General features: G+C 54.6%; 2 protein-coding genes across 7 annotated transcripts in view; one reads left to right on the top strand and one right to left on the bottom strand.

Annotated features, from left to right (window-relative positions):
- The window catches only part of GPSM1 (G protein signaling modulator 1), a 72,983-nt gene extending 60,956 nt beyond the window's left edge, over positions 1-12,027 (top strand). For 3 of the 4 annotated variants that reach the window (XM_030506927.2, XM_030506928.1, XM_032920306.1), the window contains 3 exons: positions 7,304-7,463; positions 9,487-9,695; positions 10,073-12,027. In XM_030506927.2, coding sequence (XP_030362787.1) covers positions 7,304-7,463; positions 9,487-9,695; positions 10,073-10,258 — 555 coding nt within the window. In that variant the 3' untranslated portion in view covers positions 10,259-12,027. Of the gene's footprint in view, positions 1-2,243; positions 2,532-7,303; positions 7,464-9,486; positions 9,696-10,072 lie in introns of those variants that run through there. The other variant, XM_030506930.1, reaches the window with a different exon arrangement.
- Positions 10,585-25,387, bottom strand: CARD9 (caspase recruitment domain family member 9). Of its 3 annotated transcripts, XM_030506931.1 has the most exons (12): positions 25,114-25,387; positions 24,384-24,709; positions 23,789-23,968; positions 23,454-23,606; positions 22,874-22,999; positions 22,558-22,749; positions 21,973-22,014; positions 21,647-21,692; positions 20,183-20,253; positions 19,358-19,440; positions 18,371-18,501; positions 17,335-17,420 (listed from the first exon to the last, which is right to left on the bottom strand). In XM_030506931.1, exons 1-11 carry the CDS (start codon positions 25,121-25,123, stop codon positions 18,405-18,407), a joined length of 1,326 nt encoding a protein of 441 aa, XP_030362791.1. In that variant the 5' UTR covers positions 25,124-25,387; the 3' UTR covers positions 17,335-17,420; positions 18,371-18,404. The 3 variants fall into 3 exon arrangements, 1 of the variants encoding a protein (XP_030362791.1); XR_003994466.1 differs by lacking the exons at positions 18,371-18,501; positions 19,358-19,440; positions 20,183-20,253; ... (6 more) ...; positions 24,384-24,709; positions 25,114-25,387 and adding exons at positions 10,585-10,738; positions 11,375-11,520; positions 12,521-12,626; ... (1 more) ...; positions 14,244-16,602; positions 17,532-17,636 and having other exon boundaries at positions 17,281-17,420; XR_003994465.1 differs by lacking the exons at positions 18,371-18,501; positions 19,358-19,440; positions 20,183-20,253; ... (6 more) ...; positions 24,384-24,709; positions 25,114-25,387 and adding exons at positions 10,585-10,738; positions 11,375-11,520; positions 12,521-12,626; positions 13,607-16,602; positions 17,532-17,636 and having other exon boundaries at positions 17,281-17,420.
- Between the last annotated feature and the right edge of the window lie 266 nt (positions 25,388-25,653).

Here is a 25,653-nt window from a genome sequence, read left to right as displayed (position 1 = left end):
GAGTTGTTTAAAGGGAAAAAAATCTTTGAAAACAGGCCAAGTGAGGGTGATAATTTCATCCTGGAAGGGAAGCGCAGGGCACCCGTCCTGTGTGTGAGCAGGGGGTGCATGGGCTGCTGGGGGCCATGGCTGGGCAGATCACAAAGCACACTGATGGGTACATGGGTGCCAAGGGCACACTTGGGTGCACGCTCACAGCTCTCTGGTGTGAGCACAGGAATCTGAAGCTGCAGGTGGTGTCTCTGAGATCATGGATGTCTCACTCATTCTCCTTTGCTGCATCCTAAATCCAGATGCAAAACGTCATTTTCTGTTGCTGTTCCAAGTACCAGCCTCATGTGTGGGCTCTGCTGTTTTACCTATCTTCTGCATTTCGCCCTCAATACCTGCTTCAGATGTCCCCTCTCACAGCTGTCTGAAGTTGACTCAGCTCTTTACACATAGAGGGCAGAGTCTCAGTTCTGGTTCATAGAATCCCAGCCTGGTTTGGGTTGAAGGGACCTTAAAGCTCATCCAGTCCCAACCCCTGCCACGGGCAGGGACACCTTCCACTAGAGCAGGTTGCTCCAAGCCCCTGTGTCCAACCTGGCCTTGAACTCTGCCAGGGATGGGGCAGCCACAGCTTCTCTGGGCACCCTGTGCCAGCGCCTCAGCACCCTCACAGGGAAGAGCTTCTGCCTCAGAGCTCATCTCAGTCTCCCCTCTGGCAGGTTAAAGCCATTCCCCTTGTCCTGTCCCTACAGGCCCTTGTCCAAAGCCCCTCTCTAGGTTTCTTGTAGCCCCTTTAGGCACTGGAGCTGCTCTAAGGTCTCCCTGGAGCCTTTTCTTCTCCAGGCTGTACAAGCCCAGCTCTCTCAGCCTGGCTCCAGGGCAGAGGTGCTTGAAAAGAGGTAAATTGAAGTTTAGTACGTGAGCTCCCCAGGCAGCAGCTTAGTTTTAGGCCAATTCGCTTCCATAGCCTGTGGCACCAGAACAAAATAGGTGCAGAATAATTGCCTTTTGCTTGCTCTGTCCTAATACTAGGATTCTGCAAGGTCGTGTGTGAGGGAGAGTTGGCTTCTTCTCTGGCACACGACAGATGGGGCTGCCCCATGGGACAGATCCTGGCCAGCACCACTGGTGCTCCAGAGGGCTCAATCTTGCATTGCCCTGCAGTTCTGCTTGTGTCTCGTCAGCACAGGGTGTTTCATCACTTGTTGCTCAGAGCCTGTGTTTGCCCTGAGCACAGCCTGACCCCCTCCCTGCCAGACAGATCGGCCTCATGGGCACCGAGGGATCCCCACTCCCTGATCGTGGCTGCCCCAGCCCTGCTGCTCTCCTGGAGAGGCTTTATGCACCCGCAGTGCCTTGCCCTTGGGTCCCAGCTGGGAAGCCCAGTGAGGCTTTGCAGCGCCTCTTGGGGATAGGAGGGGTCTGGGGGCTGAGACCAAGCCAGGAGTCCTGATCTCGGGCCCCACACAGGTTCCACATTTCTGTGTGACTCCTGGAAATAAGCTTACTGGCATGGGAAGGCACAGAGCTGCATTTGTTCAGGATAAGGAAATTTCCTACTTTTGCAATGAAAAATAAGAATGAAGTGTAAGAGAACAGTGTGGACAGAGCAGAGGGTGCCAGCGGGGCTGTGTCCCTGTTTTGCCACTGCCCTGCCAGGTGGCCTTTGGCACGCTGCTTCTCCTCCCAGTGACCTGTTTCATGTCAGAAACTCACATTTCACACATGGGAGGTAGGACCAGCTCTTTGGCTGTTGTGTAGCATTTCCATCTTTCTATATTTAAAACCTTGTGGCAATTAGAAATTTCCCTCTGTTAAACAGTGGTGTATTTAAATTAAGAGATGCTTATGGCTGAGCATCTTTGGCTCTTGCAATAGGACCAAAAAAAAAAATCATGTATCTAATAATACGAGGAGCAGGAGGACTATCGGGAGTTAAAAATGGTCCTTTGGTATTTTGATGCTTTAAATCCGAGTGATCCTATTGTGTCTGTTTGTGCACAGGGCATTTGCCGTGTGGTGCATGTGCCTGTAGAGCTGAATGTGTTTGCAGATGTAGTTAAGAAAATTGATCCCGATCTATTTTTAAGGTAAAGTGTGTGTGGTGGGTAGGAGGTGAGGAGGTGGAAGGAAAGCTAAATATTCACGTAGCTCCGCTCTGTGTTTGAGAGCATCATCTAATACCGCCAGGCTCGTGGCAGCGGGGTGAGGGCGAGGAGCTGCGCTGGAGCCCACCCCTCGAGCAGGGGCACGGCAGGGACCGGGAGGAGCGGGGCTGTCGCTTTAAGCTGCATCCCGCACCCAGCGGGTCACTGGGGCTGGCGACGTTCCCCACATGGCTGCGCGCTCCGCATAAATCCCAGCGCCGGCAGCCGAGCGGAGCCGGGCAGAGCCCGCGGCGCTCGCAGAGCAGCGGAGCGGCAGCTCCGGAGCATCCGAGCGGCGGCAGCGCATCGCCAGGCTCTGCCCTGCGAGCTGCGGGCATCCTGGCCCACGGACGGGTAAAAGTGGAGCCCGGGGAGGAGCTGGCTGCTGGGTCGGTGAGTAAAACTCGGGTTGGTTTGTGTTTCCCTCCATCCTCTGCAATGAGAGACTACATCGGGAGTAAAAGGAGGAGGTAGAGAGACACAGAGATTTACTCAGGCCGGGGTTTGAGTATTGCCTGTGTGTGCTTGGGGGGGTTTTAAGTTTTCATGTAGCTTCATTTTGAACTTGTATCATTAATATTTAGTCAACTTTCTGGGGAGTGGATGCCACCAGTGCACAGGCTGCTCGGGGTCTGCCAATGTCTTGTAGCAGAGTGTGGTGAGTGAGGATGGTGGTTCCCTGTGCCTGGCGGTGCTTCCTGGGGGAGGACAGGGCGTCCAGCCCTGCCTTTCAGAGGGACCTAAGGGTTGGCATTGAATGGCAAGTGCTCTTCTCAGGAAAGACTGGACAAGTCTAACAGATTTGCTGACTGTGAAGGTGATGGTCTCATCAAGGAGGGGAGACTCCAGCCGAGGTGTTGGTGGTCAGGGACTGGGAGAGCCCCACTCCCGAGCCCAGTGATGGTGCTCCAGACGTTACACCTCCCGGTAAAACAGGCTGCAGCTTTTGGCCGGGGATTTGCTTCCATTCCTCTCCTCCAGCACCTCTGTGCCTTTCGGGAGCCCCTCTGCAGACCTCCCCTCTGGTGCCTTTCCCAGGTGAAGCAGTGAGGTGGGGATGTCAGTTCAGTGCCTGATGGACCTGCGAGGTGATGGGTTTGGGGTTGTGGCTGTGCTGATGGTGCTGGTCCCTGTGGCGGGTTCCCCTGGGGTGAGGTGCTGGGGTGATGCAGGGATAAAGAGCCATATGCAGGGGACAAGCAGGGAGTGGAGCAGTCTGGGATGAAGCGCTCCCAGCGCTGGAATCACCAGCACCACCACAGCCCCACTCCTGCCTGGTGGTTTTGAGGTTGGCTGCCTTCAAAAGAGAGGAGGTGAGCAGATGTGATGTGTCTGGTTTATAGAGAGGGAGGCAGACAAGGTGCATAGATGTGCTGGAATGAATATCTGCCAGGTCTGGGCAGATAAGCACCTGCTAGAACAAGGGGCATGTTTTCCAAGCACTGTCCACAGTCGAGAGCTTGACCCTGGGGACCGACCACTGGGTCCTGTTCCAGCTCTGCCACTGCAGGACCTGCTCAAGTCACTTCATCTCCAGGTTGTCTCCTCCTGCAATAAGGTGAGGAGGAGGAATCGTGGTGGACACGTTTAAATGCCAAGGCAGCGCTCTCGGAGGGGAGTGATGGTGAGGACTGGTGTGTTATCCATGATCCTGCTGCTGTCCTCACCTTGCCCGTTCCCGGCACACACACCAGGGCAGGATCGACTTCAAGCAACATCTCCTGAACTGTATCTGCTGCGCCAGACCCACTGGGGTCCATCACCACTGGGCAGGTCCTGCTCACAGGTAGGGCAGTGCCGTCCCCTCGGCTGGGGGAGCAATCCTTGAGCTTGACAGCTCTTTGCTGCTGTATTGGGGCAGGAGAGGAACCCAAGGCAGACCAGCACCCCATGGGGACACCAGCTGTGAGGGGAGAAGCTGATCTGTCAGAGGAGCAAGGTTTGCACCTTTAGGTAGCTGGTGAGAGCATCTGCAGTTTGGTTTGGTGGGCAAAGCTCCCTTCAAAGGAGGTACTTCACCCATGGTACATCAGGTGCTTTTGGCACGTGGCAGTGGCAGGAATCACTGGGGGATGTGCCATGGCTCTGCCAGTGCAGAAATCCTCTGCTGTGGTCCTTGGGGCCTCTGGAGCCCTGTTCCAGAGCAACCTGGGAGCAGCGTGTTGTGGCGTGCCTGTGATCAGACAGGCTTTTGGTGGGGCTCAGCGGTGAATGTGGGGTGAGCTGCATCGCACCCTGGCTGATGCTGCTTCCCACGGAGCCCTCGGCTCTGCCTGAGCTGACTTTGAACCCGGGAGGGCAGCAGGAAGCTGTGAGAGAAGCCACCATTGCCGGACCCGTTCGCTTGAGGGCATTTCTAGCAGCAGGAGCTGGTGTGTGATGGGGGAGCGCAGCCGGGGCCAGCGGTGGGTACGGGCTGCTCAGCGCCAAAGGGAGCCTGGGGACAGGGAGCTGGAGCAGTGCCATGGAGCAGAAAGCCCGAGCTGTGGTGCCAGTGGTGTTGCCCTGCTCCACCAAAGACTTACTGCATCTGGCCTGGGACGTGTGTGTGGGGCCGGGCACAAGGATCACCCTCATCTGCCTGCCAGGGAGCACCATGTCCTGCTCCGCAGGGCCCCTGGGGACCTCAGGCATGGGAACACCATGTGGGACTGGCATGGAAATAATTAACATGTCCTCTGCTGATCCCGGGATGGGGCTTGGAAATAGGAATGTCTCTTCTCTGCAGAAACCCCGGTGGGCAGCGGTGTCCAAGGGTGGAAACCCTGCGGGATTGCGGCTTCAGGTGTTGGGAGCTGGGAACTGGGTTTAGTTCTTGCAATGAGGCCTTCAACATTTGTTTAATGGCTTTCCTGAGTCCGAGTGAATGTGGTCCCCATCACCTCCTGCTTCTCAATGCCTTCCCAGCACCCCAGATGTGTTTTATACATCCCAAATCCATCCTGTCAGGTCAAGCAGTGTGCTCATCCACAGAACTAAATGTACGCAAAAGCCTGGATGCCTGTTTCAGGTGCACGAGCACTGCTCCCAGGCTGTCCTTAGCCAGGTTGCACAGCATTCCAGTGAGCCAGCAGTGTCCAGGTGGAAAAAAGGATCAAAGCTCTGATCCCCACATATGGGACCTCCTGGGACATTGTCTGTCCTGTCCTGCCTGAGGTGAGGGAGCAGGAGCAGCGGCTCCCTGCTTGTCCTTGACCCACATGGGGAGAGGTGTGTGTGTCCCATGCAGGGCTCTGGGTCCTGAGCCTGTGGTGACCAGTGGCTGTGTCTGTGCTACCACAGGGCTGTTGCTCAGCCCGTTAGGGATGCCCCGGCTCTCGGGAAGCCTCTGGACCATCCTGGACATGCCAAGCCCTGGGCAAGCACAGCTCGGTAGCAGATGGTGGGCTCCAGGGTGTGATTGCGCATCCATCTGCCCTCACAGCTCCTTCCTCGGGGCTAGGAACAGACTGTGAGTGGAGGGGAGCCAAGTGCTCCGTGCTTGTCATATCAGGGCATTTTAATTAGAGAGGTGCAGGCCTGGGGCGCGCTTTGGCTGGAGGGAGCAGCACCCACATCCCTGGCGGGCGCCACACGAGGCAGCCCTAGCGCTGGCCCCGAGGCACCAACCTGCTGCTCCTCCGGGTGCGACGGCGCCGGGAGGCACCAGGCATGCAGCCAGCCCTGTCCCACACTGCACGTGCTCCGGCTGGTTCAGAGCATCCTTCCCTCTCCCAGGCATGTTCTGAGCAGGGATCCTGACGGGTGGAATCGCCGCGTCGCCGGCGGGATGTGCCCGGGGGTATGTGGTTTGTGCTGGGGGGAAGCCCCGAGCCGGGGGCTCTGACCAACGCGGCTGCTCCGTGCAGGGCAGAACTTCCCCACGGAGCAGGGGTGCTCTGGTTTACCCTGTGTGGTGCGGGGAAGCTGGGGCGAGGCTCGGTGTGAATGAGCTGCTTCCTCCGCTAGCCTGGAATGTGGGTCACGCAGAGCTGGGGTAGGTGCGGTTCATCCTCAGTTCAAGCCCGAGCAGGCTTTGATTTCTGAGGTGCAACTTGTTGGTGGTTCAGAGGGTCTGCGCCACTGCTTCATTAGCAGCTCGGCACATGGGGAGAGGTGAGAGGGGTTTTTCCCCTCCCTGATCAGCTCCCACATTGCTCGTGTTCCTCTCTGGCCCGCTGCTAATTTTGACGCTGCCCTAAATAGAAGCTGAGTGCATCTCATCTGCTTCGCTTTGCATACAGGAAAATTGTTTTCCTTCATTTACTGACTCCAACTTGTGGCTTTAACCCTGTCAGCTCGAGTCTCTCCCCATTGCAGACCTCCCTCGAAGGGCTTCGTGTGCCTCTGCCCCGGCGCAGAGCTCTGTGTGGGGGACAGCACCAACACCATTCCTGGTAGGGAAGGGAGGGCTCCGGGGCCACCAGTGGAGCTGGCCAAGGGGCTTCACTTCATGAATGGCCAAGGAGATCCCTGATGAAAGGTCTGGTGCTCGGGGCCCGCTGTTCCTGTGCTCTCCATCTCTCCATCAGGATGTGCTGCTCCCCAGGAGGGACCCAGAGCCCCTTCCCAGACTGGCCTTCCCCAGCCCAGCAGATGCCCTCTTATCACTGTTGATTTTATATCCCATTCGGAGTGGCTCCTCGGGAAGATCCACTCTTCCTGCTGCCCTGGACTCTGGGATCTCTCTCCCAGCTGCTCTCTGTGCGGGAGCTGGACACAACACGGCGCTTCCCAAAGATTCTTGAGCCCTTCTGCAACACGACTTAAATATATCCCTGTCTGGCACAAGGTGCTTATTTGGGGCTCTATGCAAGAACTGTTTTCCCGAAAAACTGTAATTTTGTGGCATTTGGAGCTCGGTGGCTGTTAGAGGCTGAGGACACCGGAGCACTGAGAGGAAGCACTGGGGGTGCAGTGGCCTGCAAAGGTTAAATTTAGGTGGCCCTGTAGGAGGATGGAGCTAGATTGTGCACACTGAGGAAAAGGGAGAGGTTGTTCCGGAGCCAGGAGGACAAAGGCACGGAGCAGCCGTGGCCCCGGCAGGCTCCAGCCTTGGCGAGCGCGGGCACGGCCGGGAGCCACCTCGGAACAGAGCCGGAGAGGGGCTGGCGCCAGACGGAGCGATTGGGCACCGGGAGCTGTCTGGGCTGTTCTGACTCTCTCCTCTTTTACTGTCTTCCCAGAAAATCAACCGGAGCCCTTCGGAGGAGGAATGTTTCTTTGACCTGTTGAGCAAGTTCCAGAGCAACCGGATGGATGATCAGCGCTGCCCGCTGGAGGAATGCCCATCGGAGGCTGCAGAGGCAGCTGCCACACCGGTCCCTGCGCTGGGAGAGCGGATATGTGAGTACCACGCGTTTGCTGCAGGAGCGATGCTGCTCCCATGGCGTGGCCCAGCTGCTGTGGTTTTACTGGGAATCTTGTGGTGTTTTTCCCCAGGCCTCATGCTCTGAACTGAGCAGTTCTTTGGCAATCTCCATCATTATTTAAGGAAGGAAGAAACATTCTTATGTTAATGGTTGCTGAGGGGAAGGCTGGAGAATGTGAGCTGAGGCTTGGAGAGTAAGAGAAATGCAAAATACACTTGGATTTCTTCAGTATGGATCTTTAGAGGGTTCTTCTAAACAGCGAGGTTGGCACAAGGACCTGGGCCTCTGCCAGCATCTCCAGGAGGAAGGTGCTGATGGTCATTGCTGAGGGAGCCTTGTAAGAGCCCGGGGAGCTGGGGCACGCAGGGCTGGCGTGGGCTTCCACACACAGCTTAAAGTGCTGCCGGGTTTCCTCATAGTGTTGCCATGGAGGAAAAACTTCTGGATTTTGTACAGTCCTTGGATGCTGTGGTGATAGGTGCTGTGTAAGAACAGAGAGGCCAGAGGGATGGATAAACAATGGGAAGCTCCAGCAGACAGCCTGCTCCCCCATAGGAAGAAAGGGATAAATTGAGGAAGTGTCTGACAAATGGATGGGACAGGAAAGGCAGCTCAAGGCTGCATCTGCGCTTCGGTTTCGTATCTTCTTTTTATGATACGGTGTTGAGGACCTTTGTTTAAACAGAGAGAGGCACTGAAATGTGCGGGTCACGATTAATCACCACCACAAAGGGCTCAGACCCTTCACTTGAACCGGTGGGTTAGTTTAGCAGTTTCCAAACGAATGCTCAGTACAGACAAGAGGAGACCCCGACATCCCTCGAGTGCAGCAGGACCCACGGGCCGGGGCTGCTCAGGGTGGTGGTGCTGGAGCAGGGGCCAGGGCGGCAGCGAGGGGCAGGTGGGGCTGTGACAGGTTGGCTGCGAAGGTTTTTGTCTACTAAAAATAGGGTGTAAATGAGCAGTGCTTTTCCAGAGACGTTTCTGACACAGGAGCGCGCTTGGTGGTGAGAGCTGGGCGAGTCAGGGGGCTGAGTTTGAAATGTGAAGCTTTCTACAGAATGTGCAAGTAGACACACGTTGTGTTCAGCTCTGCTTTGGTCTCTCAGCCTTTCGGACATGATGTTGTCAAGGTTTCTTTGTGAGCTTAAGGGAAAGATACTCATCTTTGGGTCAGTGCTGAGGTTTTTATGTGTTGCTGGGGCTCTGGAAAGATCCTGTTGTGTTGGGAGGCCGAGAGCACCCTCTGCTCGTGTGCTCTGTGCTCCGAGAGACAGGAACACTCATCGGGACGGGGTTCTTACAGTTTTCCTGTGCTTGTCCCTGTCCCGAGCACAGGGTCTGTTGTTTGGGAGCCTTTCCCTGCCCAGTGGCTGCCAGGAGCCAACAGGCTCCTTCCATTGAGCGCTGCCTGAGAGGCATTTCCAGCACTTGCTTTGCCGAGGTCCTGGCACAGATTCTGTGCTGTGTTTGAAAGTCCTCCCTTTGTCACTCTGCCCCATGCAAGCCCCTGGTGCTGCCAAGGGGATGCTGCTCGCGGCCAGAGAACACGGGGCACATTGGGTGTCTGGATGGGTTATAGATTGTATGTATAGGTTCTGAACTGGGACCTCTCACCGCAGAGCCCAGGCTGGCTTCGCTCTGAGCAATAAGAACCAGCCCCATAAATTGGCTGTGTTTGTTTAAGAGCACCCTTTGTGCTCACCCTTTGTGTGGGGCACCGCCGGGGCTGCAGCCCAAAGCCCCTTTGGGAGAGGGGTGCCAAGGGCTGTGCTGTGGCACCAGTCTTCAGGAAACGGAGCGCATGGTTGCGGGATGGGGCAGTGGGGTTTGCTCCCTGTAACGTGGCACGTTGCCGGCGCTGGGGTTGTTCCTGCTCCCTCATGCAGGGTGCCCCTGTCCCTTAGCCCGGGTGCTTGAGCAGTTTTGGCGATGAGGATCTGAGTGTCCTGCAGAGCAGAGCCGTGACCCTGCCCTGTGCTCCTCTCCCCCTCCAGCACAGTCCTCCCTGATGGCATCTCCGCAGACAGAGGAGTTCTTTGACCTCATCGCCAGCTCCCAGAGCCGGCGCCTGGATGACCAACGCGCCAACGTGGGCAACCTGCCGGGCCTGCGGATAACACAGAACAACCTGGGGCACCTGCGCGTGGAGGGGGACTCCCAGGAGCCCGGGGACGAGTTCTTCAACATGCTCATCAAGTGCCAGGTACCAGCACAGGATGGGTGCAGTGGGGGACGGTACCCGCGATCGAGGGGAGCACTAGTTTCTCTCGCACAGGCAAAGGCCACCCCTGACCCCCCCACCCCGTGCTCCCAGGCAGGGCCCTGGCTTTACCTCCAGGTCCCTCTCTCTACCCTGTTCTGAGGGCTGTGCTCGGTCACTGCTCTACAAGTGAGCGGGTGGCCGCAGAACCCACCTCTGTGCAGTGCCCACAGGGGTTGGCTCTTCCCCAATACTGGAGCCACCAGCTCCGCAGCCCCAGCCAGGAGCGTGTGCTCTGGACACCAGACCCAGCCCCTCACCTCCATGACAGCACTTGTCCCGTCACTGCCCCTCCTAACGCCTGCTCTCCTCACGTGCAGTCCGCCAGGATCGATGACCAGCGCTGCGCCCCCCCGGACTCCATCCCCCGTGGACCCACCATGCCCGATGAAGACTTTTTCAGCCTGATCCAGCGTGTCCAGGCCAAGCGCATGGACGAGCAGCGGGTGGATCTGGCCTTGGCGCAGGAGGCAGCGGAGGAGCGGCAGCGGTCTGGTTCCAGCTAAGAGCTGGGCTTGGGCTTGGGGGGGCTGCTTTCGTTTCGTTTTGTTTCTTATAAAGAAGTGTAGGTGGTTTCAAACCCGGGCGCTCCTGCGCGGCCACAGACTGTCCCGGAGCCGCAGCTCCACCGGTGCCCCGGCTGCTCTGCAGAGGTGTTACAAGAGGCCCAGTGGATGGGGGACAGTTTTTAAACAAGGGGTTTTATAGGACACATGGACACGGTAACACTGGGCACAGCACCAGGGAAGGCAACTGTGGCAGCCCCTTTGCTCATCACCTAAAATCCCAGGAACTTGTGCTGGCGGCCAAAGGAGGAGCCCAGAGCAGGTGGTTAACTCCAGCCTCCATGTCTTTATTTCCACAACACTTTTAATTTAGTAGGGGAAGAGAAAAGCACCTTTTCCAGTTTGAAGTCTTCATGTCTTGCCTGTGTCACGAATTGCTCCGGCTTCTTCCTCGGAACATCCTGCTCAGCTTTGTTCCTTCTACAGGAGGAAATAAACCCAAGTGAGAGGCCACAGCAGTCCTTTTAAACCTCTCCCCACCCCAGCTGCGTCACGGTCATAGGTTTGCTGAGGACACTGCAGTGAGCCCTGCAACAGCCCCTCTGCCTCCCCAGCCTCTGCTCCTCCCATGCCGGGCCCTGCTCACCTCTCAAGGACAGCGCTGCAGCACGGCCCCAAGGGAACTGCCACCGCAGGCAGGGCCTGGGAAAGGGCAGGAGGGCTCTGCCCGTCGGTTCAGGGCACACGTGGGCACCTCGTCGCTGCTGGTGCCGCTGAGCCAGGAGGCTCATGCAGGACAGTCCCGTGTGCCAGGTGAGTGTGCCCAGGGCACAAGCCTGCACTCAGCAGTGACCTGCTGCAGCAGCCAGCCAAGCTTCCTGGCCCTGGCTTGTCAGGAGAGGGAAGAACCACCCCCTCCTCCCACCGTGTCCCACAGCAGCTGGAGATAATGGCCCGTTTCTCCCCAGACCAGCGCGGAGCCTCTCCTGGACCCTGCGGAGCTTTTCTCCGGTTCGGACTCCAGTGAAAGGAGCCTCACGAGAGCTCCGGACTCGGGTGCTGGCTGGGAAGTCAGTTCCACCCCACACACAACTGCCAGAGTCTACATTTACTTACATTCCTTCCCCTTTCCGAACAGTTGGAGAAGCCCAGCAAGGAGGGGAACAGGCATCAAACTTCAGGATGTGGAGTATTTTATTTTCTCTTCACCATGTTGGACTTGAGCAGCTCCAGGACCGAGTTCTGCCCAAGCAGAGCTGTTCCTGCAGAGAACAAATCAGCACTTTGTATTTGCAAGGCGTTTGATGGAGACATTTCCCACCAGCAGCAGGGTTTTCAGACCAGTGACGCTGCTCGTCGGGCACTCACGGGCCTGCACTGACCATGGGGGCAGCTGCTGCCGGGGAGCTGGGAGCAGCGCGGGAGGATCGGCCCAGCCTCGGCCCTCGGTTGTGTCTGTGAGAGGACACTGACCACGACAACGCCGTGAGCGGCTGCCAAAGGGGCCTGTGCAGCTCTCAGCCAGGCGCTGACCTGGACCCGACCATGAGGCTTCCCGAGGTGTTGATTCTTTGCCATATACTTGAATGTACGAGCTTATTTATTTTTTACATGTGCATTTGCTAATGTCATTTTAATGGGGAATTTCAACCCACAGGTACTTTTTTTTTTTCTAAAAAATAATCTGCCAAATGAATTAATATATTAGAAACGAATAAAGCTCGAGGGGAGGGGGGTTGTGCTTAATAAATATTTGTGTTTAAGCTTCAGTGATCGAATTAGTTTTCATTATTTCTGGGCCTGCACACTCGGAATGGGGTCGGGGTGGGTGGCGGTCTCTGGTGGCAGATGTCACCATGGGTGACGGCTAAGAAAAGGGTGTAAGCACCCACCTGCGCATTCCTTTACATGAGGAGCACACGGGACTCTGAGGGAGCCTGGTCCCTGCCCGGCTGCGGAGGGAACACACGGAGCCCTGAGCGTTCCCTGCCCAGAGCAACGGCGCAAGCCCAGGAGTCACCAGGACAACGGCGCAGACCAAGCAGCCCTGCGGTGGCCAAGACCAGCTTTCCTCGGGCAGCTTGAGCCCTCCAGGCTCTAGGAATGTGGCTGAGCTTTTCCTCTCAGGCTCAGCTCTGTCTCAGTGTGTTCTCGGCGCCTGGACCAAGAGCTGTGTCTTGTTTCCCCAGTGCAGCTCCCAGAGGAAAGGGGCAGTGAGTGCTGTGCAAAGCCCCGGTATCGGCCCTTAGCAGAGGTACTCACGGGGCAGCAGGCAGCAGCACCAGCTCCTTCCAGCGCAGGGGGATGAACAGGCCCTTGGGCTTCACCAGGAAGCGCGTCCGGCGGCAGCAGGTTTGGATCCTGAGCCCTGTGGGGATAAAGCCAAGTCACAGCTGGTCTTCCCATGCCCAGTAACTGGTGCTGCCAAAGTCCTGACCAAAGATTAATGAAGAGCCACCAGCTCGTTCCCATCAGGTGTTCTCACACCTCTGGGGGCCTGGGCATGAGCAGCTCTGTACTGGGAGTCTGTGTGTGACCTGGGGACAGAACCATGTCCCCAGCACACAAAGGAACATCTGCAGAACAAATCCCTGCGAGTGTCCCACGCCAGCCCTCCCCTCTCCCACACCACGAAGGCAGCCAGGCCCACAGAGCTTCGTCCCATACAGGGAAGAGCTCTCCTGTGCTGACATCCACCCAGACACACAGGATTGCAGCGGCCTGTGCAGTGCTAATGCAGGTGATTCACTGGATCGCAAGTGCTGCAGCTGTGAAGTGTGAGTTACACAGTGCAGGGTCCCTGGTGCAGGGCTGGAGGTGAAGAGGAATGCCAAAACACCAGCAGAAAAAAGCTCTGCTCTCTCGTACTCAGCTGTTCACAGGTCCCAAGAGACACCGGTGATACATGGCTGATGTCAGGCCTGGGGGGGTTTTGTATTGCTCATCTGCCAAGTCACATCAGGGCTGATTCCCTGCACTTACCTCGGCCCTCCCCAGAGCCTCGTGCTGCTGCTCTGGCCATCATTGAGCTCCATGTGGCTGGAGGGGCTCTCGGCCTGCAGGAGCACCCAGGCACTGCAAACTCTGGGCTGGAGCTGCGCAGCTTTCGGCAGCTCTCCAGAGCAATCTGCTGGGACCCCGCTAGGCCTGGACACAGCCATGCGCCAAGTTAACTCCTGTCTGGCTCTGCAGCAAGCCCAGCCCAGGGGCCTGCGCTACAGCAGGATCTGGAGGCCCACAACCCATCTATGTTAGACCCTGTGCAGGCAGCACAACTAAGTGGTGATTCATTTCACAGCCCCCAGTGCCCCTCTTCACTGCACTGATGCTACAGGAGCAGACACGTACCTGCCCCATCGCTGTCAGCGAGGCAGCAAATCCCTGGAGCAGCTCCCATGTGGCTCCGCGGTGCAGCCGAGCCCCCGCAGCGCAGCACCGCACGCACGGCAGGGCGCAGAGCTGCCGGCTCCCTGCGGGGCAGCAGGAGTCCTGCACGGTCTACACAACATGCTCCTGCACCCTGGTAGCAGAAAGCAGAAGTGGTTATGTCAGGTAGCCCCAGACAAGGAGGATCTGCAGCCCACTCCCCTTGTCTTGGCCTGCCACAGGCCTTCCCTCAGCAAGTCCCACAGAGCCCCCATCGCCCCCACCTTCACCAAACACCGCTGCCTCCAGGGCCTGGGCCACGCCACCAGTAACCCCAGCAGCAAAGAGACACAACCCCCCGAGTCCCACAGCAGCCAGACTAACTCTGGGATCTGGCTGCATTACAAAAGGAGGGTTTGCTCAGAGGCGCAAAACAAGAGGCAAAGTATTTGGTGTTTTACAGAAAACCCCTCGTGGGACAAGATTCAGGCTCCATCCCTTGACAGCCAGTGAAATGCTTCAAGGAACCTGCAAACACTTCATGTTTGCTGCCCACTCTGTGAAGGTCACTTTGCCTCCCTTGAAATCGCCTCCTCTCCTCCAAGCCACAAAGACTCACCTGCTCGGCTGCACCACCAGTCGCTCTCTGCTGCACAGGCTTCCTCTTGCTTTCTTCTCATCTTGACACACCTCCAGGTGAGCAGAAAGGCTTCTCTTCTCCCTGCTCCCTAAAGCCCAGCCTGCCAGGCTGCTCCCAGCCAAAGTGAGCTCATCCAGGGCCTCCTTCAGCCCAGACCCACTTCCCCGAGACACAAAAACCCGCTTCAAAAGGCAGCACAAAAGTCTTTTTTTAATCTGCAGTCCATGAGCCACAAATCCTTCTGTGTTACATGCAAATTCCTGCACACAACAACCCTCACTTCTCCAGCTGAAAGCAGCATTTTACACAGCAAAAGCTATCCCCACCTTTCCATAGCTGGGGCACAGGAACAGGTCAGAAAGGTAAAGAAAACCAGCATAAAAAGGTCAGGTTGTAAATTAAGTGTCTCCAGGGCAACCCGGCTCCTGGCACAGCTGCTCTGAGCCACGAGCAAAGCACCAGCACAAGGGAAGCACAACGCTGATTTTCAGGGAAAAGGTAACGAAACAATCCCTGCTCCAGCAGAGCAAACACGTGCCCACAGCTCACAGCGCTGAGTGCCCGGCGCTGGGCCAGGCTGCAACACTCTGCTTAACTCACCCCTGGGTCACTGCAGCACCAAGCTGTTCCCCAGCACTGTGCTTCACCAGGATCTGAGCACACACGAGCAGCTGACGGACAAAGTTCCTGCCCCTCAATGCTGTTCCATCACTCTGAACTTCCATATAACAGGAACACTCAACCACTTTCCTGTTTGATCCGTGCTTATACTGCCACACATATAAACTTACCAGGAACACTTCAGATGAAGTAAACCCATTAACACCTGCAAGGCCCTTGCTGAATCCTTGGCTGATTAAGGAGCATGAGCACCTGGATGTGCTTGGCTGAAAGAATGGGGTTTGTTCAGCCCAGAGACAGGAAGGCTATGAGGGATTTTACTGCTCTTGTAGCTCACTAATGGGAGGGCAGAGAGAACAGAGACAGGGTTTGGAAAGAAGGTAACGGTGCAAGCCAAAACACAGGGAATTTCAGTTAGTGTTACTGGCCAAATACCAGAACAGGAGCGCAAAGAGGTTGTGGGATCTGTATCCTCAGAGATATTCAAGACAAGACCCTGAGCATCCTCCTCTGAACAAGGGGGTTTGACTAGAAACCTCCAGAGGTCACTTCCAACTGGAATTACTCTTTGATTGCAAGTTTAAAACCATAGAAAGCAGCTACTTCACTGTGCTTCATGCTAATGGACCTCAAGAGCAGTTAAACTTTCATGCAGGCAGAGGAAGCAAGCTCTAGCAAAGCACAGTGTGATCACCTCCTGCCTGATTCATCGCTACCCGAGTGCTACATGCTGATAAGCTCCTACATTCCTCATTTATTACAGTATTATTTTTTCTTCTAGCTGATTTTAACATGCAGCAGCAGCGTTAATAAGCTCAATAACTGTCAAGTAACTCTTCAGACAACTTTCTAGGTGCTCTACTTATCTCCAACGTGCTTCAAGAAATATTAATCTTGCCTTCACGCCCATCCTCCCCCTCAGCCACACGGAATTGCATAACCCAGCGCCGGGGCCGCTCAGCGCCAAGTGGGATCCCCCAGCACGGGGGCAGCGGCTCACGCTGTCACCCACAAACACACCAGGCTTTCAGCCCCGACACCAGGGCACCGGAGCAGGGCTCTGGAGGATGGCGAGGGAAGGACAAAGCAGCACCAGGCATTAATCTGAGCCTCCTGCGGGGTCACTCTGGCTTTGCCAGCACACACAGGGTCTGGCCATCTCTTCAGGTGGTACCAATTGTCTCTTCTGCTCATCAGCTCTGCAGCAGCACCTGGGCAAGGCCAGGAGCCATGGCTGAAGCCTCCAGCCCAGCTGCACCTCCTTAGGCTAATAGAGACCAAGAGCTACAGGTTCCTTTCTCAGCAGAAAACAAAGCTCTGACTCTGCTGAAGCACCGAAGCTTGCCTTAAATCAGCAGAACAAGTACCAAGACAAACATCCAGGCTCCATCCCTAAAAACATCAGCCTGCTCAAAGGCAAAACTGCACAAGACACACAACAGAGAAAGACCAAAACCCCAGTTTATTAAATACATACCACTGAAATCAAGGAATAAAGGTTAAGAGTCTCTCTCGCCATCAGCAGGATGACACAGGCCCCAACTGTCAGGTCTGCCCCTTGCTGCCGATCTTGGGGGGCACTTCCCCACCTTCTCCCTCCGCGGGTTCCCCTCCGGACCCGGTCTCTGCCGAGCTCTCCAGGAGCAGCTCCAGGGCCTCCTCACCAGCCACACGTCTCACCTTCTCCCCTTTGGCTGCCAGGATCTCCTCGATATTCCTGAACAGCAGTTTGAAAACCAACAGTGACTCCACAGCAAAGGCCAAGCACAGGGGCCAAGCGCAGGCTTGCTCCTCCTTCCCCACTTTGGGTTAACACTACACAGTGCCTCACACTGAGCATCACTACGGCTCTCCATAAAAACTTTGGGAAGCAGAGAAAACCACCCAAACCTTCTGGGTCTATTTTAATCCATCAGGATCAATGATTTAACAATTGCAGCTAACCAGAAATCCTTAAAGGCATCTCAGGGAGTCAGAAATAATTGAAATTCAACAGTGTACATGTCTGGAACATTTAGCCAGGGAACCTGGCAGTGATGGGACAAAGCCTGAGGAAGAACAGAGCGCCAGTCACAGTAATTCACCTACTGGCACCAATAAGGTGCCTGCGAACCACAAAGCTGCTGCTGCAGCTTTACACCGTGGCAGCGGGGTTGGAACTGGATCTTCCAGTTCCTTCCCAACCCAAACCATTCTAGGATTCTATTCGGATCCTAGATAATGATGGTGAAGTTACAGATTACAGACCCCACTTTGTGTGCTTTGAGAAACTGGGTGAAACAGAATTAAACCACCAGCAAACCCCCTGGTTTGCTCTGAACCGCATTTTGGAAGCACCAGAGAACCAAGGTGGCAGCTGAGGGCCCGGCAGCCCCCTGCCTCACCGCACACCTACCGCTTCCCCTCCAGGTCCGAGAACCAGCCCAGGTTGTCAGCCATGACGTGGTGGTTCCCGCAGCCCGGGCACCTCACGATCACCACGCCGCTATGGTACGCCAGCTTGGAGATGGTTTTGGCCGATCGGGTCTGGCAGACCTACAAAGCAAACAGAACGTGTCCATGAGCACGCTGACCGCGGCTCTGCGAGAAAAACACCTTTTTTACCTCAGTAAAACGCTTCTTTCCCGCTCCCTCATCCCTGCCTACCACAAGGTGGTCTGTGTGTTACGATGCTGCACAGCTTTGTGCCAGCCTGCCCCCCGCTCCTGGGATTTGCCTCTGGGAAGGGTCGTTTGCCTCGGCCCGCAGCGCCCGGCCCGGCCCTCACACCCCGCCCGGTACCTCACACACCGCCCCGGCCCCCCACACCCCGCCGCGCACCTTGCAGGTGTACACGAGGCGATAGTGCGCGGCCCGCGGCTGGCCGGGGCCGGGGTCGGGGCCGGTGCCTGTGCCGGTGTCGGTACATGCCGGGCGGCGGGGCGGGCGGTGGTGCAGCGGGCGGCGGGGCGGCGGCGCGGGCCGGGGCCGCCATGACGGGGCAGCACGGAGCAGGGCCCCGAGCAACGGCCGCGCCGCGCGCTGCATGGCGCTGGCGCAGGCGCGCGGAGGGGGCGGGCACTGAGGCGCCGGCCGCCATGTTGGGTGAGGGCAGCGGCGGCGCCCGGAGCGGGGCCCGCCCGAGGCGTCTCCTCCCTCAGTTGGGGAGCGGCTCCCCCCGCGCCCCGTGGGGCTCACTCAGCCTCGGCTTTGCGCCCACAGAGAGTTCATCCCGTTCACTTGTGCACCACAGACCTCCCATCACACTACAGTGTTAGGAGAGAGACCCCAGAACCACTGGGGGTGGAAGGGACCACTGGAGAGCATCCAGTGCAAGCGCCACCAAGGCAGCGACAGCCAGAGCAGGTTACACAGAATGGCTCCAGAGAAGGAGACGGACAAGGGGACCTCAGCCCTAAAGAACACTGTTACAAGCATTAATTTCCCATACACGTTTGTTTATAGGCTTTAAAACCCACTGAGTCCATGGGGACACACACACAGACCCCGCACAGCCCCGGTGCTGGTCGCCTCCCGCGCTCAGGAGCCCTCGGTGTCGGTGTTGTCGCTGCCGGTGGTGTTCTCGCAATCAGCCTCGTGGTGCCGGCCCTTCGGTGCCCGTCGCAGCGCTCTCTTCCTGAAAGCAAGACTCGAAGGTTCAGTTTTAGAAGAGAGTTTCTGCAAACAAGTGGCATTTGAATGCGTTGGGGAGCTCAGGGTGTGCCAGTGCACTCGGGGCGAGGTGAACGCAAGGGTTTGCTCACACACCCCACAAAGCGCTGACTGGTGGCAAGCAAAGAGACAGAATTGGTCTGAACTGATGAAGACACTCTTACACTTCTTGAAGTGTGGGGTACTGCTGCTGTTCAGTTGAGGAAGCCAAGAAATCCTACACAAAGCCCTTCCTTTAATAATAATACTGCTGTCAACAGTCATTAGGAGCACACTTCTACCTAAAACTAACACTAAGGTCCCTGTTTTACAAGGTTTTCATTGCTCTCATGCTCCAGAACAGCAGCGATCAGTGAAGACATCAAGTGTTTGCAGAACAGGCCTTCAAATAAGAGCATCTGAACAGGATGGAGGATGGAAACCTGCCCCTATTCACAGTCATGCAGCTTGGTCTTGAATGGCAGCAGTTTGTCAGGCAGACAGTGAATGTCAGACATTTACTCTCATGGGAGGAATCTATCAAAGTTATTAAACTTGCAGTTCTTTGGAACACCCTCCACTCCCTGCTGTGGAACCATCTGCATGGTCTGGAGCAAACATGGTCACTGCTACCTTGGCTGCCTGTGGTACTAAAACAGGAGTCTCAAACAGTTCAGCTAAAAGCCTGAGCCTCTAAAGATAAGATCTGTGATGAATTTATACCCTCCATGAATCAAGCTTGAGGACAGGGGATGGACAGAAAAGAGAAAATGCATACAACAAGCTGATCAGCTAAGTCACACGGGTATGTCTAAATGAGTCCTGCTTAGTGAAGTCCAGACCTTTGGTAACGCTCGAAGCAGTCCTTCATCCTCCTCCGCTCCTTTTCTGCCAGTTCCTCGTTGGCTAAAACACACTCCTTGAACTGGAAAAAAATCCAAACAAGGATGAACTGAATTCCTCTGAAGATCAGGTCAGTGTTAGCACCAGGCAGTGCAAACCCACTCTGCAAAGGTTCCAACGCTGAGGTACTGCTTCTGGTCCTGGCAGGCTGAAGGGCTGCAGACCACCCAAAGGAGCCTGGTCATTTCTCCTCTACAACTTGTTTGTGCAATTAATCATATTACATTTAATTGAAGGAGAAAAAAATGGGAACCTTTGCTGTCAGATGACCATGAAGAGCTGTTCACTACCAAACCCCTCCTCCAGGAAAGCAGTCCACTGCATACAGCTTCCTGCCTCTGCTTGGGCCAGCAGAATGAAGTAGAGCCTGTTCATTTCTGGGCTGTCCACTATTGTGTGTGCAGGGTGGCAATACCTCTGTTTCACATAGTTTTACCGTCTTTATTGTCTCCCATTTGTAAATTTGGGATTCTGTTTCCTGTACCAACAGGAATACTGTGGGCAATTAAACTGGAAAACATCCATACCCAGAGATGAAGGCCAGAAAGTGATTAGAAGTTTCTAGACACAGATGGAGAAATACCCACCATAAGTGTTCTGCTGTTCAGAGCTCACCCTTCTTGTAAAGTGAATTTTGCACAAAGTGCTCAGGTTTTGGAAAAGCAGTAGCTGCTTCTCAAACCTGGTAAATCCATCCTTAACAAGACCAATAAAGATCACAAACCCCAGTTGTTATAAAGAAGAGCCCACAAAGGTTCTCTTACACTTGGTGACTTTGGAGGCAGACTGCTCCCTTGAGTGCTAAATTGCTGGCTTTGTCCTTCAGGGCAGTCTTCTAAGGGATGGAAAAATCACAGGTTTAGTCAGAGTTGCCATTGTGAAGTAATTTCTCCCTCCACCAGTTCATCAAACAGCAATAGCTGTAATGCCACAGCTGCCCGGCGCTACGCTCAGTGTAACAGCAGAACTGAAACCACGCTGCAAAACGTCAGGATTCAGACACTTCTCATTTCAGTTGAACCCTCAATCCTGCTCAGGATGATGGAGTTCCCCACCAGGCTCAGAAAGAGGCGGGAGCTTTCTTGTTTCTGTGTATGCAGGAGCAAAACGAACCTTTGCAAAGCAGCACCTCTGCTGAGCATCACTAAAAAAATAATCATATTTGACATCACCACAAGAAATCGTGTTAATCCTTATTTTAACCATAACTTGTCCCTGTTCCCCAACAACTCTGTTGTGCACATCAAGGCACTTCACATCAGACCACATTTTGGTGAAACTCCTTATGGAATGATCAAGTATCACGATAAATGTTTCTGAACCCAGTGAGATAGAATAATAAAAGGCTTTTTGGACCTGTGTTTTTTGGCTTTTATGAAAAATCTCCCATCTCAATGAATGAAAGGATCATTTAGATCTCCCAGGAGACCAAACAGAAAGCTGCTTCTACCGTGCCAGTTTCCTTCCTTGCTCAACATGTTTTGAAAGAGATTTTCAAGTTCTTAGAGGAGCCTATTAACTCCTTTCCACACTGCTGAATCATTTCCACTGGGGATGCCACAGAAACAGAGGCAGTGACAGCATTAACTACTTGATTCTGCTCTTGTGAAAATAGCCTGCAACGTAAAAGGGAAGAGGGGAGGGAAAAATTCCTGGAGAATGCCACATGGTCCAGCAGAAGTGGAAGGAGGTTTGTTCTGTTCTCAGCTCTGCCACAATTGCAAGAGGACTGGGGGAGGGAGGGCACCCAGGAGCTATTACCCAAAGGCACCAGGTGATTTTCCTGGACAAATTCAATAGACAGATTACCTCAAAAAGAAAGACTCGATGTGCTAAGATGATCTAATGATACCACTTTTCCCAGGTCGTTCAGCTGTAGCAAAGACCCTTTTAGAGACCATGTAGTAAAAAGACAGACTGGGGAGCTTTTTCTCTCAAAAAAGCTTTGCAAGCATTTACTGTTCCCAATGTTCTCCTTTTGATAGGTGAGAAGGATGGTGGTACAGCAGAATGACTTGATTTACGGGTACCTGTTCTGAGCCATCTCACAGAGGTCTTACTCGGAATGCCAAGCACACTCCACTCAGAAGCATCCCTCACAAACCAAGTCCCCAGTCAGATTACTATTCCTCACTAAAAATAAAACCCAGGAACAGCTTCTCCTGTCCCTTTCAGACACTGGACCATCCTCTCAGGAATTCTACTCTATGTTTCCCAAGAAGCCTTACTTTTAGTGGGCTGTGTGTCTTCATCTAGGTGACCGTGAAGAGTAAGCTGTGGGACAGAAACAAAGCAAGAACATGAGAACTGCCTCTTACTCTGTCTCATACTGTAGCTAGGAACAGATGGAGGAATATAAGAAACAGGACACACATAAAACTGACCCTTCCCTAGTGCATCTTACTGCCAGCAACACAGCAGGCTGAGCCAGAAGTTTACAGATCTACTCATGGATTTATCCTCCATGAATAAATCTCGTTCCTTTGGCCTTATTGATACTTTCGGCCTCCGGAACCATCCCAGAAGTAAAAGGTAAACAAGGCACCGTACTCACTTCCTGGGAGTCTCTGGAGGATGTATCATCCAGGTCAGAGGTCTGAAATAAAACCAATGTAAATGAATCATTCCTTATAAGCAAGGAAGTGGCAGTAAGAGAATATACAGGAGATCAGAAGTTCCAGAAAACAGAGAAGTGTGAACTTCCTCCCTCCCACACTCCTGTCTGATTGCTTGGAGACAGTACACAAGATACCACACTAATTAAACCCCCTGCATGTCTCTTTTAGTTCCAGAAACCTTAGCACCCTTACACCCTGCTCCCAAATTCATTCAAATGGTTCATACACCGTCTCTAAATAGATGTCACTCTTTGGTGATTGAGGATCCCCTCATCATCTTTGGATATGCTCCAAACACAGAAGGCCTCTGCTTGCATGAGTCCAGCTTACCCATGCCAGGAACTAGCGTGAGGTAACAGGAACCATCATGTCTTCCTTTATTCTAAACTCAACATTTGCATGGAAATAGTTACCCACGCAGCTGAATCTGAGCTGGTCAAGGGCAAAGGCCTCCAAGCAGCCACACTCTGTCCCCATACTCCCCTTCCCAAGCCATCGTGATGACAACCCCGCAGGCGTACCGGTGTGGGTAGCTCCAGCTGCAGTCTTTTCAGCTTGGCTTCCATCGCCAGTAACTGACCCTCCTTTTGGAAGAGCTGCAGCTGCATTTCATCACAGCGCTCGCCCAGCTCCCGGATCTGCTTGCGGTAAGTGTCCCTCTCAACCAGGTTCTTGGAGTACTGCACATAGAACTGTTCTCGGGTCAGGAGCGCCTGGTGTAAGGGACAATCTGTCATGGCACGTCACACGAGTACATTCAGGGTTACAGTATCTGCCCGCTTCAAGCAGCAAAGCAGGGATTAGCAGCAGCTCCAAGAGGAATGAATGTTTTATCACCTGGTCTCTTTCTGAAGCCACTTCCTCCATCTGCTTCAAGACAGCTTCAATCCGTTTTTTATACATCTGGGAGTCCTTCCTCAGAGATGTGCACTGGAGTTCAAGCATCTCCTTCTCCTCTGCATACTGTGGAGACAAGGTCATGAGCACCCTGCTTCTGAGCAGAGCTTGAGCTAGACTCCCCCCACTTCTGCTCTGTGCCACTGACTGCTGTGGCCAGACCTCCTCCATGCCACGTCAAAGCTCAGCCAGCTGGAGCAGTTCAGCTCCAGCTGGAGCAGGGTGAACCAGAAGGTTGGTCAACCCGTCTAGGAGGTCTGCTGACATGATGGGTTTACATGTTCCTGAGCTATCAGTCATGATTAAAGCTCCCATCACCCAGGCTGAGGCAGGGACTGTGAACAGCTGCTGCCACAGACACTGAATGCTAAAATATTAGCGTGTCTTTTTTCAAACTGTAACTGAAGAGCAGGAGCAGTGAGGACTGCTGCTGAGCAGCTCCTCTGCTCCCCACTGCAGGTGCTTCCCCTGCCTGTCTTACCCAGTGCCCCTCAGCAGGGATTTGCACGGCATCACGTACTTTGTCCTGGAGCACCTCTGCTCGCCGCAGCTCCTTGCGAAGGCTGTAGATGGTGTTCAACAGCTCCCGGCGTTCTTCTAGGATTTGGCTACAGTCGTTCTCTGAAGCCTCCTTGGAGAGGCTCTTCTCCAAGTTCTGTTCCCTGGCAACCTCCTGGACAAAAGAAGTACAGCAACCATCTAACTCCATGTTAACTCTGTCCTCACAGTCCCAAACGCGTTATTTCACTTGTGAGAACAAGCTGACCCACACAATCTGCAGTGCAGCCTCATCGCTGGCCTGGCTGCTACAGACAATCACTTCTCAGGAGTCTGTATTCAACCACCGCCACCAACCTGGAGAGTGTTCTCCAGCTCCTGATTCTTGGCCAAGAGCAACTCCTTCTCCTGCTGGATCTCCCACATCACCTCATGGCTTGGACGCTGCTCTATGGCGTGCTTCAGTTTCATTGTGTGCTTACGCTCCAGTTTGCAGTCATCCTCAGCCTTCATGAGGCTGTGCTTCAAGTGGTCGATCTGTAAGAAGGTTCAAGAGCTCATCGGTAACAAGGAGAAAATTCCGACCTGCAAAAGCAGTTCTCACTCCATTCCCCAGAGAAACATGGGGCACGTTTCTCCCCAGCTCTGTTTTCCTCAGGAAGTTTGGTGCTCTGGAGAGTCCTGCCTGTGTGCTAATAGATGTGTGTTGTTCCTGTGCTGCTTTTGTGAGAGCGCACAGTCTGGAACGAGGGAAAGACTTAATTCTTCACAGCACAATTTGTAGCACATGGGCCTACAGGGCTGAGCTAGGAACCCCCAAGACGTGCCACCTGCTAGAGAAGATGCACAGTTCTGGACTGCTCCAGACCACCCTGGGCAAAACCAAGCCTGGGGCACAGCACAGCCTTCCAGGGATCAGGTAAAGGGGAAGCTTGGGAAAAGGCTGACTGACCTCTAGGATCAGGTCCCGGTTCTTCATGAGGGCAGCGCTCTTCTCCTCGCTCTGTCTGGCATAGCTCATTGCCAAGCTGTAGTTCTCGTCCTTGCACTTCCGCAGCTCCTTGCTCAGGCTGTCCCTCTCCTCCTTCATCTTCTGTGCCCGCTCCTGGTGCTTGCGGAGCAGGCTGTCCCTCACCCACAGCTCTCTGATGGTGTCCTCTTTGGTGTGCAGCCACACGGTGAGCTCCTGCGCCTTCCGCCGCTCCTCCTGCACCGTGCTCTGCAGCTTCATGATCTCATTCATGAGGAGCTGGCTCAGGCCCGATTCCCCAGCGGTGTCTGTTTGGGGGGCAGGCGTCAGCCTCTGCTGTCCTGCCTGTCCCCAGAGACACACACAGAGCACAGGCTCCCACCCACTTGCCACTGCAGCCCGGGATCATCACATGCCACACACAAGCACGCAAACCCTGAAGACACATGTGATGAAAATAGCCACAGTTCCCCCCTGCTCTGCACATTCCTGCATCAATGTCACTGACAGAACAGGCAGAAGGAAGAACTGAACCTTCTGCTCCCTCCTCCACCCTGTGACATTATTCTTGCCAGATCCCTTCTGAAGCACACAGGGAACGCTCCTGCCTCTGCTCACCAGAGCTGAGGAGCAGCAGAAGTGGAGGTGAATCCCCCCTTAATTTGCACACCACCACGCAATGAGGAGCTGTTTTTTCAGAACACAGCATTACCTATAATCATAGAGAACACCCTGCTGGGTTCCTTGCCAGTGACTTTCTTATACAGTTGTGGATAATAAAGCTCAAGACTCTCCAGAAATGCCTCAAAGCCCTTGTGTCCCGTTCGCTGCAGAATGTCCAGAAGAACACCTGAAATAATTGCGACAGGATATTCTAGTCAGTTATTTTTTACCTATTTCTAAATTAACAACAAACTGCTTCACTTTCTCCACATGCAGATTAAAGTTCCTGGGATCAGATCCCCCAGACAGCCCTAAGCCAATTGCCCAGTAACTAAACAAAAGCATTTTAACTGTGAAGGAACAGTTCAAACCTAACTTTTGTACCTAGCTCCTGCTACAGTGGGTGCAATGAGCAGCTCTCAGCAGAGCACTTTGTGTTCCCCTGCTGATCCATGGAGCCAAAGGCTGCACTTGACCCACCTGCCTTCCGCTTGCGCATGACCAGGCTGGGGTCATTAAGAACTTGCTCCTCGTCGTCGTGGCTGATCACTTTGCACTGCCGAAGATAAGGTGTTATACGGGAAGGATC

This window comes from Strigops habroptila, chromosome 15 (assembly GCF_004027225.2).
Source record: "Strigops habroptila isolate Jane chromosome 15, bStrHab1.2.pri, whole genome shotgun sequence".
Taxonomy (NCBI): Eukaryota; Metazoa; Chordata; class Aves; order Psittaciformes; family Psittacidae; genus Strigops; species Strigops habroptila.
This window is presented reverse-complemented; position numbering and strand designations above follow the sequence as displayed.